General features: G+C 37.2%; 1 protein-coding gene across 1 annotated transcript in view; it reads right to left on the reverse strand.

The window, feature by feature from the left end:
• LOC101862948 (putative glycerol-3-phosphate transporter 5) overlaps positions 1 to 11,149 on the reverse strand; it is a 23,394-nt gene extending 12,245 nt beyond the window's left edge. The window contains exons 1-9 of the mRNA XM_005098709.3: positions 11,051 to 11,149; positions 6,747 to 6,910; positions 6,245 to 6,337; positions 4,697 to 4,777; positions 4,158 to 4,226; positions 3,290 to 3,415; positions 2,608 to 2,667; positions 1,620 to 1,692; positions 73 to 151 (exon numbers count right to left, since the gene is read on the reverse strand). Coding sequence (XP_005098766.1) covers positions 73 to 151; positions 1,620 to 1,692; positions 2,608 to 2,667; positions 3,290 to 3,415; positions 4,158 to 4,226; positions 4,697 to 4,777; positions 6,245 to 6,337; positions 6,747 to 6,839 — 674 coding nt within the window. The 5' untranslated portion in view covers positions 6,840 to 6,910; positions 11,051 to 11,149. The remainder of the gene's footprint in view (positions 1 to 72; positions 152 to 1,619; positions 1,693 to 2,607; positions 2,668 to 3,289; positions 3,416 to 4,157; positions 4,227 to 4,696; positions 4,778 to 6,244; positions 6,338 to 6,746; positions 6,911 to 11,050) is intronic.
• Positions 11,150 to 13,633: the final 2,484 nt, after the last annotated feature.

Consider the following 13,633-nt stretch of genomic DNA (forward strand, 5'->3'; position numbering starts at 1 on the left):
GAGGGAGGGAGGGAGGGAGAGAGTGAGAGAGAGAGAGAGAGAGAGGGGCAAATCTCTTCGGAAAATACTCACGGCAATCTCCATAAGTCTATCATTCTTGGTTTTTCCATAGAGTCATCCGCTGCGGTCCCTTTCGTCGGAGATGCAGAGTCTTAAAAAAGAATGATATAATAAAAGAAATGAAGGTGTCACTTTTGACAGCTAATAAAACAAAATTAAACACTGAATAAGTCTTACATAACATGCCAGAAAAATAGTCAACTATTTTAGCTCGCATCACACTTTAAAGAAGACTACAAAAGTATGTGACGGAAAGAACAGGCACTCTGTTAGCTCAGTAGGTATCAGGCTAGACCATGGAACTGATGGCCCTGGTTCAAATCCTCAAAGGCACATTCTTCAATTTCAGTTCTTTTGGGGAGTTTTTAAGGCTGCCTATCCATTTGGCTTGGTCCAATCGGTGATGGTAGTAAAATTCAGAGGTCCTGCATCTGTTGAAAGGGGCGAAGAAAACCTACGGTATTTGATTTTGTTTGACTTTCAGCCAAGCACTACATCTGATAGATAAGTTCTCGGATACCGCAATGTTTACAATATCTACCAAGAAGAAAACGTGACCCACTCCGACATCCATTACCATTACAGATTTTTAGTTTTTAATTTTACTTTTTCTGCTTTAGTCGAGGTTTTAAATTATGGCGCTCGCAACTGCATAAGGTCATATGAGCGCCAAGGGGTGGATATCAACAGAGAAGTCTTTACAGGGAATCAGGCTCACTCTGCTCACCTCTCTAGCTTCAACGGCACAAAGTCTGCTTTGACTATCAAGGCGCCCCAGAAATAGCGGGTCACAAGAGTGTGACAAACATACAAAAGAAGTAGAGGAAAAATGGCGATAGTAAGGATTAGGAAAGAAAAAGCAGCAGTTCCCCGTTGCAGTTCAAGCACTTTTATGAGCATGACATTGATGAATCAGTCCATTTGCAATTAGAATTCTACTGTGCATAAGAACATGGTTAAAGTCCCCCCTTTGGTAATGGCCTACAGACATTTCAGTCAGTAGCACCACCCCGGGAGTGAGTTTTAGTTGAGTAAAAAACACAAAAAAGAAGAAGGAGAGATAAAGACAACAGATGTTTGACAGGAAAGAAGGAGCAAATCACACCAGAGCACCCGCCAACCATCCACACACAGATTTTAATTAACTGGCGGTTACAAACTTACTGTAGTAAACAATTCTGTACAGTAAAAAGCACAAGGATAAGAAACCAGAGTCACAATATAACCAAAGCTATGACATTCTTAAACCTATGGCATGTCAAAGGAAAAGTACAACATAGTGCACAAAAAGTTCCTTCCTCAGAATTACAAAGTTCTATCTGACATATTTGAGTTACAAAGACCATGAGGTCAGAAAGCAAATGCACTATCTTCTCTATCAAAATCAAAAGAATATTCAGAGTCGTTAGAAAGGTGTTCAAAGAATTGCATTCGAAAAAGCTTGACATATTGTGAAACTTTAAAATCTTGACGTCAGATTTCCCAAAACTAGTTATTGAGTAGATAGAACTTTGTAATTCTGAGGTAGCAAAGTATTTCATAACCCAACACGTCCTTACTTTTTCCTGGTACTTCAGCCTGCACCTCATCGGGTTGCTGGAACATCATCAACACCAAAACACCCATCACCATCTGTTCGTGGTAACAAAAAAAAGTAATTGTAGAAGGTTTTCATGCCACCATCAAGCCTATTTTAGATCATTTAGGAGGCGGGCAGCTTCTGCCCTGCCGTCAGAGTCAACCTGGATTGAGAGAGATACAATATCCCAGCAGACAGAGACTCTCAACAACAATTCTCCTCACATGGGAATCGAACTCACTGTCTTCTACATGTAATATCGACACATCTAACCGCTATATCAATAAAGTATTATCTGATCTATTTTATCTCATTTTATTTTTTCCATAAATGATAAGTTTTGTTCAAGGTGAAATTACATTAAAAAGGACAGGCAGAGTAAGATGCCAACAGACAAACACACAAACACATAAATTTATAGTGTGCTGACAAAAGCTCAAATTTACAACAAGGATATATTTTCCTTCAGTAAACAAAATCATTTTCAATCAATAATAATCAAAAGAATAATAATTGCATTTATGTAACGCTTTACAACTATTATCACCCTAGCAGACCCTAGGACATGACTCAGAAACATTATCCGCATCTCAGGAAGCATTCGGTGCAAAAAGATTACACACACTAAAACATTAACAAACTCACAAGATATTTCCCCAACTTTGGCCAGTTACCAAGTGAGTAAAATTTGAGTAAAGTGCCTTTCCCAAAAACACAACGTCGAGCCCCTGGTGGGACTCAAACCCACGAAATTACAGTTGACAGTCTTAGCGTCTAGCCCCTACCCTAGACCATCAACACCACCAAAGCATAATCAACCGACAAGATTAGAAAGATGACTACAAGAAACAATAAATAAAGAATCTAGAGTTAACACAACACAGTCTAAGATAGTCGGAGAATCAAGATCAGATTAAATGATCACGCTCCACAAAACCACAGGTACACAACAATATAAGTGTCCTCACCACAAAAATAGAAGGCCAGAAATACACATTCTGCCACCCTTGATTAGCTTGAACATAGACCTGGATGAGACACAAAGAGAGACATAGAAAACATATAAAAAGAGCAAAATCAAAAATACGCTAGTAGTAAAAATGAGGCATTCATTATTTTAACAATCTAAGTTGCAAAGCTACCCTTAGAAGTAATATTGTTATGCTTCAGAAATCATTATCTTCATAGCCTCTTCATCCTATGAAAGTATATACAGTATGCTCTTTCAGTACACTAAAAATATTTGCACGATGTAAAATCGAATATCAACACAGAAACGTAATTTTTTAGGTTGATGTAAGCATCACATTTTCATTTTACTTTAATTCCACAGATCCATACAACATACAAGAAAATGGCACAGCTGAGACTATATCAATCACATGCAACGAGAAATCAAACAGTTGATAAAATTTTCGCTCATTAACTGTAAATACTACACACATCAAATTAAATAAAGCATTCACTTAATTCTCCTGTCATTCAGACTTCCTCCTAATGAGAACATGTAACATTGTAAAAACATGGCTGTATTTGACCATGTTTTAGCCTTGTGGCGAATTACTAAAAGTCAGCATCATAGTTTTGAAACCCTTCTGACCAACGGCACACACAGTTTCATAATAATTGTCTTTTAAATGAGTCACATACCGCTATCATGGTGCCCATAATTCCCCCTGCAAAGGCACATGTACCAAACATGCCAAACACAGAGTTACGGACTGAGTCTGAAAACCAGCAGAGTAAACCCTTGGTACAGTTTGGCCAACACTGTGACTGTGGACAGAATATATCGGAGTGTCAGTTAAAAGAACCATAAATATGAACAAAACAATCGTTATATTGCGCTGTCAAATAGTAACACTATATGCTAAAAAAAGTGATAAAGACCATTTTCACTGTGGCATCCTCCAACCATCAGAGAGCATAAATGTTAACAAAAAGAGAAATGTTAGGAGATTCTCATGTGTTCTGTACTGCCCAAGCATGAAATCCAGTTCACTAACAAGAAAGTTTTTTTTTAATAAAAAGAATTTTTGGACACATTATTTTAAGAAAGGAAAGAAAATACTGTTAACATGGAATGAACAAGTAGACCTTTCAAGGGATACATGAGCAATTGACATAGTCCAGCAAACTAAATCCTATCTGGGTCATCTGATCTGAACAGAACACTAGGATGACTTGCAAAGAAAAAAATAATGATGACAGATGAACAACACTGCTCATATAATCAGACACTCATTGTGAACCACACGTATTATGTGACAAGGATATAACTTTTGTAAAGAGGAATAAAAAATCTCCCCAGTGTCGTAACAGCTTTTAAAACTTCGACCTTTGTGTAAAAGACCTGGTCCTTCTAGCTCTCCTTAATTTATAATTTATAAAACCATGAAGCATGTTTGCATGATGAGTAGTAAAAATAAATCATAATTCTCATCAAGATCCTCAAGATGAATTCTGATTCAAAATTCAGCGAATAAATTTTATAAGACATATAAAAATTAGATTTTACCTGAGCTGTTCCATTGAGAAACAGGAGTGCAAAAAAGACAAAGAAATTACTGAAGTTGCCAAAGAAAACCTGTAAAAGCACAGAAACAAAACAACAAAAATTAGTATTAAAGATTAAAAGCATAAAAATACAAGCATATTTGAATTAGATTTATAGTTATTTGATAAGCATTAAACAGCAGCTGTGAATCAGTTTCAGTGACCTTTGCAGAATCGGGTGTCTTATAAAACAAAAACAAGCATGGAATAAACATGAGAAAAAGAGAGGCCATACAAAACAAAGTCAGTTCAATTGCATTGGTTATTCTAAACTGAATAAAAGAAAATTATTCCTCCTGCATCAAAAATAGTCCATAAAGTGCAATTGAAAATGGGTTGTCTATTATCATATCAAAATCAACGAGTACTTACACTGTGCTGTTGTAGAAATATTGAGGAATATTACACGAACAATGAACCACAGCTGGCATCATGTGTACTTGGTGACCAACTGCCATTCTACGCTAAAATAAAAGTTTATGTTTACACTAAAAAACTTACCATTGACATTCCAGAAAGCACTAAACAGAATCCAAATGTCTTGCGTGCCCCAAATTTGTCCCCAAGGGGTCCTAGAATCATCTGTTCAAAGAAATAAAAAATGATCCAAATGAAATAAAAGAGTACCTTCCTATTTCAATCATGCAAGCTTTTTTACAAAAATGATACACTTACCTAACTAAATACAATTGACCGCAATTTTGAGACCAAAACTTAATTAAATGTTTTATTTTTGTATTCACTTTTACAACAATATTTAGTCTTTAACAAGGAAGATATTTTAAAATTACAATAAATAATTATGACATCCCAAATGTTATCACCAAAGCTGTACTTAAGAAGAATACCCAAAGACAGACTATTTCCCCTTCAGTACCAAAGGATAGCGGAAGAAGATTTGTGAGCATGCCTGGTGAAAGGTACCAAAAGATGCAATTGTTCAAACTGAGATATCAGGCCAGGCTTCAAAGGTCAAAAATAGAATTTTTGACAAAAACTAAGTTCCATTAAAAATGGATGCTTTAGCCATTAATATATCAATATTTACAGGGACTTGATTTTCTTTTACTTTGAAATACATTATAAAGATGTTTTTTAACATGAGGTATATTGCATAATCCCAAAAAAGAGTGACAAAATTGGTTTTCCGAGTACATACTGCAGATGGTTTCTTTTGTCCATTCATAAAGTCGACCCAATCACAATGCATCAATGCATACCAAAATTTAGATCATTCTCTCCCCTCTCTAATAGCGGGTAGTGCGCATGAATATCTAGAACATGTAAACAAAGCGAAGCTTTGCTCATACATCCTTTCGCTTTTTTAGAGAGCAAACTTGTATCGCCTATTTCTGCCCTGCGCAAACCTAGATCTATTTCTTGAACATTCTTGCTCAAGGTGGTGGTGAATTTGCTTTAAAGACGTAAGCTCTTCTTTTATCTTAGCTGCTTTTAAAAGTTAGTTTGTGAGTAGTGAATGTGTTGTCAGGTGACCTCGAAGCGTAGATCTATCTATTTGAAGCAGAAACAAAGGGTAAACTTTAAAGCAGTTTTTCTCAAAACTTTGTTGAACTGTACCCTGCTTTACAAAATCACCCATATCTAAAAAACTACTGAAGATATATTTTAAAAATTTTAAGCATATTGTTCAGAAATTGTGAGGCGTGCTGACAAAATGAGTTACTTCTCGCAATCCACAAATGGAAATATTGGGTTAAAAATCGACACTTGGGTTAAATTTGTAGATTTTCTATTGATGCCATAATCTTTAAGAATATCATGTTTTTATTATTTCATACTTATAAATTGTAAAACTTCACCTATAAGTGTGATGTAGCGATTTCCATAGGGCTCGAATCTGAGAAGTAACTCATTTTGTCAGCACCCTTCACAATTATCTCCGTACATGAAAATGAAAAAAAAAGGGATTCTTCAAAATGCGTCATTTGGTACCTTTCACCAAGAATGTACACATTTGTTTCACTAAAAGTTTTTAAAAAGCCATTTATTGAAATTTATTGAAAAAATCAAGCTCCTTAAAATGCTTACCTGCATAACAGCATAGGGTAGTAGAAGAGCAGTGTCCAGAAATCCCAGCTGTGACGTGGAGAAACTTAAATCCCTCTGGAGATCTGCCTTTATCTGGGAATATGGAACAAAAGAAAATTAACTTCTTTTTTTTAAACAAACTGTTAAAAATAGTACTACAAATTAATTAATTTTTTAAAGTATCGATAATAAAAATGTCAAAGTAGTATTTAAATAAAAAATGTTCTGGTCTTATAAAAAGGAAACTTAAAATAAAAAACAAAACACAAAGTAAATAAACCAATTTTTTCCTGCTATTAACATCAAAATTCTGCAAGCATGTTTTACATACACACATTTTGCCACATTTTAAATCTACATATATGGGCTCTTTCTATCAATTTCAAATGTATGTATGCATTGCATTATTTTTTTAAATTTTAAATTTCATTTTTAAATTGTTTACTTCATCATCAGATTATATCTCTAAAAAAAGAAAGAAAAAGACAGGAATTAAACTTACCACACCCAAAGGTTTTCTCAGGAAGTAAGTTGAAGCATAGGCTAACCAGCCCAGTGCAAAGGCTTTAATCTGGTGGAATCTCAAAGAGCTCATGATGGCTTTTTAATTGCTCCGTGAATCAAATGCACAAGCAACTTCTGTTAAAGACTTATCTCATTTCAAGACTGAAAAAAAAAAAAGAGGAAAGTAAAATACAATGTAAGTACACTTGTTTCAACGGAAACAAGTCATGATTTCAATTTCCTTTTACAAAAAAACAACAACACCTTAACACTTCCTACTAATCTTTCAATTTCAGTAGAATGCGGTTTGTCAGAAATATCAAAATAATTACATGAAAACTTTAGCCAAGATAGAGGCAAAAGAAAAAGAAAAGTTAATGAACATCACATCACATCCCCAGAGACAAATTCCGAATGATCCATTCTACTCAGAGTTGAGATCCTTATATTTTACACAAGGATAGAGTGGAGGTACACTGTTCAAAGACCACCTATGTACTAAATATCTTATTTTACTTAACTTTTCCATTGTTAATCAGATACAAAATGAAAGAAAATAACATAGAAACTTGTTTTCTATCTAAAGGCACTATTACTATTATTATATATAATATATCATGTGAATCTATTGATTGCCACGATGAAAGTTACTTTTGAATATCAAACTAGACTTTTTGACAAATGAAAATGAAGCTTTTACTTTCCCTACCGTCTCACACTGATGCGCTGAACACGAATATCAACTTAATTTCTATCGCAAATTAATAGTTTCTTAAATATTTGGTGGTTTTTTAATTGAGCTATCACACTTTATTAAGCCTAACAGCACAGTATTTCGCGCGCTTTGGACCAATCAGGTTTCAGGGCCTGCCCCTAGAAGCAAAAAAAAATCTGGCCCCTGTTTTTAACCATAATTTGATCATTTGCAGTAAGGAATGAAATTTTCTTGAAAATAATTGATTTGCGACAGTTTTAGTGGTTTTATGTGTGATCTGCAGCAAACAATACGACTGCAGTTTGAAGGAGGTCCAGCTTAGTCTCCATGTCTAATTTTTTACTGGTGGACCTGGTGGTACAATATAATTGCAATTAACTTTTCATGTTGGATTGAAGGGATAGTCATACACAGACGCTTTTAACACTATGCTCAATTGAAAGCTGCCGTTTTACTTTTTGAAACTTACTAAGGTAGTCCTAATAACTTCTAGCACAAGTCAACTAGAAAGCAAGTCAGACAGACTGAGCCTCTTCTGTAAATAATTATTTAACTTAACACTTTGCGGTCACTTAGTGCAATATAACGCCGTTGAAAATATCCGTTCCCGTGACCTGACGCCAAGCCCGAGAAGTCTGTTGCAGTCACTCTCCTGGCTGGGTGACCAGATGGGGTATCTTCAATCTTGTACTAATGGCTGAATGACTGCAAAGTGTTAACATTGTTTGTTATTATAGAGGGGAGTCTACCCTTTTACTCAACTTTTTAGTCTAAAGTCTTGGCACTAATCTGTTGCAGGGTTCACCTTTTCACGTTGGATAAGAGTCTAGAACCTACACTTAATCCCTGCCTCCTAGCCTTTAAAAGAGTAAGACTTGGTAAGAGGAAGAATCTCGAGACTTACATTTATCTAGCTTCCCATTTCTTCATATTAAAAGTTACAATTTCAATTAGACCTAGATCTAGATCTACAATCAATTCAATTATCAATCAGTAACTTGATTTAATCGGGGCTCTTTGGAGATTGCCTTCCCGTTTGTTTACATAAAAAAAGAAGTGATAGCTAAGGACAAAATGTCACAAAAGTGGCCATATATTGCAGGCTAAGTGAACACTACTCACTGTTAGTCAGTAATATTTTTCTGCCTTTTTTGTAGGAAAATTTTTTTGGGGCCAGATTGAACTTTGGTGGACCCACCATGTTTACATGTGTATTAATGCGCCCCAGCCATAAAAGTGTGTGTGTGTGTGGGGGGGGGGGGGGGGGGGGGGGGTTCAGGGGACATGCCGTTAAACATAGAAAAGACGCATCTTTCTGATTGGCTGCTAATTTTAGTACTGTGATGTCATCACTTCCTGGGATACCCATGGAATGACGTGTTTTCGGTAACATTTCGGAATTCCTAGATTTAGATCGTTGATGCTCAGAAGAGTAACTTACTGAGTAAGATTAACTCTTTGACTACCATGGGCCGATCTATCGACTCCATAACCTCCTAGTTCGTGGTCAAGAGCCGAATTATCGGCTCGCGCTTTTCTTTCCCTTTCCCTTCCACAATTTGACTCAACCTTTTCGTTTCATGTTTTTAACTGCTGTGCTTACCATACATCAGTCAACCAGTGAAGGAATTTAGCGCCTTTTGTGTTTTATTCTGCTGTTTTTTTGGCATTTTTTCTTGGGTTTTTTACCCGCCCTGTGTTGCTCGAATTAATTTACACGCATAGCAATGGAAAAATGGCTGATAACCCATCAGGTTCCCCCCCGTCACAATGTTTTTCTGCTTCAAAAGCCCTGGAAAAGTTTGATGGAGAACTGTCAGTACTTTCCGATAGTGATGTAGGAGGTGATGAAGTTAGACATGAGTCGGACAGCAGCGACTGCGATGAGATTGAAGATTTGCAAAGAGGGGCGTGTGTGCAGCGTTTTTTTCTCTTATTTTCATTGTGAGTGATATCACCAAAAGTGCGCCAACTTTGTATATACTTGACCATTGTGCATGAAACTTGGCCCAGTTTGAGACAATTGAATATACTTCAGTATGATTAAGTCATGAAGTGATTGGATTTAGCAGCTATACACTGTGAGAAATGTAAGTTGGAAATATTTTGTTATTTTTTATATTTTTTTCATCTTGTGTTCACTTACCTCCCATGTTTGTTTGGATTTATGATTTTTTTCAATTTTTTTATTAGATTAAAAATATTCTACATTCAATTCCCTTCATTTTGGTACATGTCTGACTTCCAGATGGAATTACGCCCACCAGACACAAAAGAAGAACAGGGGTATTTCTGAAATTCTAAGACTAAGAAATGCCTTGGTCACAGCTTGGAAAACGCCTTGGTAGTCAAAGAGTTAAGAACGCTGATGCTTGAAATAGAAACACGGTAAACATAAAGACACTATAAACTGCACGAAAATTGCCGTAAAGACGCAGGAGGATTAGATCTAAATTTAGATCTAGCAAACCCCCCCCCCCCTCCTGCATTTTTAATCACTAGTATTTTTTTTTAAAACAACAACTTCAACGCAGCTCTACAAATTAGGGTAAATTTTAACTTTCACTCCCGCACACAGAAGCACTGCTTCAGGGGTCAAACTGCTGTACTGTTTGCTGCAGATCGCACATAAAGCCACTAAAACTGTCGCAAATCAGTTATTTTCAGGAAAACTTCGAATCTAACTGTAAAAGATCAAATAATGGGTTAAAACAGGGGGCATCATGCCCCCCCCCCCCCAATTGGTCCAAAGCACGTTTATCTCGATAAGAATAATCAATTATTTCAAAAACTATTAATTTACGACGGAAAAGAAGTTGATATTCGTGTTCAGCGCATCAATATTTAGTAAAAAATGGACAACTGGTAGCCAAGTGTGAGACGAAAGGGAAAGTTAAAAAATACCCAATTTAGGCCTATAATTTAAGGGACTGTTGGTCAGTCGGGAGGAGGAGAAGAGAAAAAAAAAACTGTCCTGGACCGGGATCAAACCGCTCCAGAAATCATTGCACAACTTCAAACGCAGACGCGCTGTCTACTCAGCCATCAGAACTTTCGAGAGAAAGGTGTAGATTAAGCATCATATATACATATAGACACTTCCATCTTTGGTGCCATGCAGTTGGCTATACTTAGTCACGTGATCTGAGGGATATCCTGGTCTGACGTCAAACAAGATGGGCGCCTTATCTAATTTCCTAAAAGAGGGTAAAAATAGTTTGTGTCTTTCTACGTTTAATCGCATGTGTTTCAGAGGGGCTTGCCCTCCTGATAGTGGGGCGTATCAGGGGGCTAGCCCCCCTGCCCCTGTCAGTGTTAATGGGTGGTTTCAGGGGAGGGGGGGGGGGGGGCCTCCCTGGAAAAAATAATAATTTTTTAAATTACACACAATCTTCGCGTTTACAAACAAGGCAAATTCAGTTTCAGAGTGGCAGTGGCTGCAGATTTATCTTATTATAATTTTAATCTTAAAATCTAGATCCATAGTCTTCGTTTCACTTTAAGAACAAAAGAATCTAGATCTAAATCTAGATCTAGATCTAGATCTACCCAGGAATCAGCGGCTCACTTCGCCAATATCATCTTACCTCTGAGCTTGTTGCCAACGATTTGTTTGCCCCTCCTTATCGAGAATAATACCGGGCGGAAACGTCAAACAGTGTAGATCTATTGCTCACAATAATAATTTTATAGATTTGGCCTAGTGAACGAGAGTTACTTCCCATTTCCCTGTTGTTACTTGCCGGTGTAAAGATTTTGAAACACCCTGCTTGCAGAATATTGTCGGAGAATTAAAATGGTCTCCATCTAAGAACACGGTCATCGACAGACAAAAAGTGGGTTTCTAGGCGGACTGAGTTCGTAGGCAGATTCTGAGGAGTACAGCTCAGCTACTACTTGCTGGATTCCTTTGTCTATTGTTTCTTCTATGGTGAAATGTTGACCCATAGGTGATACTGACACCCGAAGGAAGATAGAGATCGAGATCGATTTCCTTTAAAAAGATTATTATATATATTTTAAATCACATCCCTCTCTCTCTCTCCATTAATATATAATAAATATGTAATATTTTAAAAAACGTGACGTAATATATACATATATGGTATTTCTTAGAGGTGTGCGTTGTATTGGGTGCAAGTATAAGAACCAAGGCGTCTTCATGGTGAATATGACGCGACAGTACAGCCGTGGCATTAGATCTATCATTCATTTGATAGCATTGGCCATATAATTGATATAAAATAGCATTAATCGAAATGCTTCGTGAGTTAAAGGAAAAAACAGTCGAGAACATGTCCGCTTTTAATAAGACAATCGGTCACCTAACCACGAGAGGGAAGAACGTGATTTTACCCGTCAAAAACAAGTAAACGATTGCACTGTTCGGCATGACAAGAGAAATGCTCTGTGTTGAGCATGTGCGTTCTAAAGATTTCGTCGTCCACTAAGCTACACTTAACAAGGAGGAGGCCTATAACAAAAATAGGTTATTCTAAGGTCCTTGACTAAAACCCAACCCAACACCCCAACCCTCTTTTCATCTGTTTCTCATTCATTAACAACTGACTGCACATTATCAGTTACGTCAGTTACGACATCACGTCGCTTCTTCTACTGGCAGCGTCTATTGTGGACTCGGTGCGCTTTAAACAAGTGGGGACAGGGTGCATGGGGGGGGGGGGGTCAATTCTTTTTCTTCTCCGCGTACACCACCTGTGGCGTACTCAGACAGATTGAGTTAAGAGGCTACTGATCCGGTTTTGAAGAGGTCCTCTTTGCACGCTCAAGATATGGAAAAGCAGGTAAGAAAAATGTAGGCCCTATTGCCTTCATATCGAACGGGTTCTAAAGCAGCTTTATTTTAACAGGTTCTTATACAAGCAAATCATAAACAGAAAATTATGTAACACGATAAAAGCAGACTTTTAGGTGGACCGGGTTTTGACGCGGGAATTAAGTCCCCAGGTGGAAGCAACTGTCTCTATATTTAGAAAAGCTTATACGAACAGCTGGGGGAACGAGGAAAAACCAAAATGGATAGATTTTTTAGATCATTTCAGCAGTAAAAGAATACGTCACATTTGGTTGATTTTCCAGTTAATCATATCATTTAAAATGTTGTAGTTTGGGGGGGGGGTTGATTAATTCCTAACAGAGGCGAAGCATCTATATAATCAAATAAGCACTGCTTCCCTTCCTAATTTTGAAACATTGTCGCAGTCAAATTCACCCATAGACGTACACCTCATAAATCAAATGTAAAAAGACGTTCATTATCACCAATGAGCAATAGACTATGCCTAACCTTCAAAACCGTTTCTCGCCCATATCGGGCCACCCCATAAGCAATCACAAGCTTTGATTAAGTAAGCTTAAAGTGAGGCTGGAAGAGTCTACCAATAGAGTTGAAGGAAACATGTGCATAGCAGTCAAAACTGTTTCATTGCCTCACATACCCTGTTCACCCCTTTCGAGCCACAGTTATAAGCAACCACACTCGCTGATTATGTAAGCTAACTATTACACTGGTCGAGTCTACCTCACAGATGTGAGGGGAATCAACTCCTAATAATATCTTGACCGCTGCGAGTGCTTGACCTCGATTATGACACCGGCTCCTGGCCATGAGAAGCTTGACAAAAAACAGCCAAATGTGAAATAAAAAATTAATAATTGGCATGCTCTACCAAAGTGTTTCGGCTGTCTGGTATAAAATGCCATTGTAGTACTGACATCTCTGCTTCTTTCCTTGGTATTCGTGTGTTCGAATCTAAAGTTAAATTTAAGGTTAGTTAGAATAACTATTTAATGAAATACTTTCCCTATTATTTTAGCTGTTGAATATATGCATACAACATGAATTCAGGATTTGTTTTCATTCACAACTCAGAGTTGCCGCCTCACTCCAGTGCCAGTAAGATTCTTGTGACATGTGTGAGTGTGATATCTCCAGGCCCTATCTGGTCCCATCTCATTTTGATTACCCTGTCAAACAAGTCAGCCTTCGCCCCTGATTCCTATTATTAACGAGAACCCTAAGTGTGTGTTGTGACAGCGGCAAAACGCAACTTTTGTCCCATATCATTGTGCTTGAAAAGAAAGGGGAACATGGAATGAAAGGGGGGTGGAGGCGTGTGTGTGTGTGTGTGTGTGTGTGTGTGTGTGTG

This window comes from Aplysia californica, unplaced genomic scaffold, assembly GCF_000002075.1.
Source record: "Aplysia californica isolate F4 #8 unplaced genomic scaffold, AplCal3.0 scaffold00191, whole genome shotgun sequence".
Classification (NCBI taxonomy): domain Eukaryota; kingdom Metazoa; phylum Mollusca; class Gastropoda; order Aplysiida; family Aplysiidae; genus Aplysia; species Aplysia californica.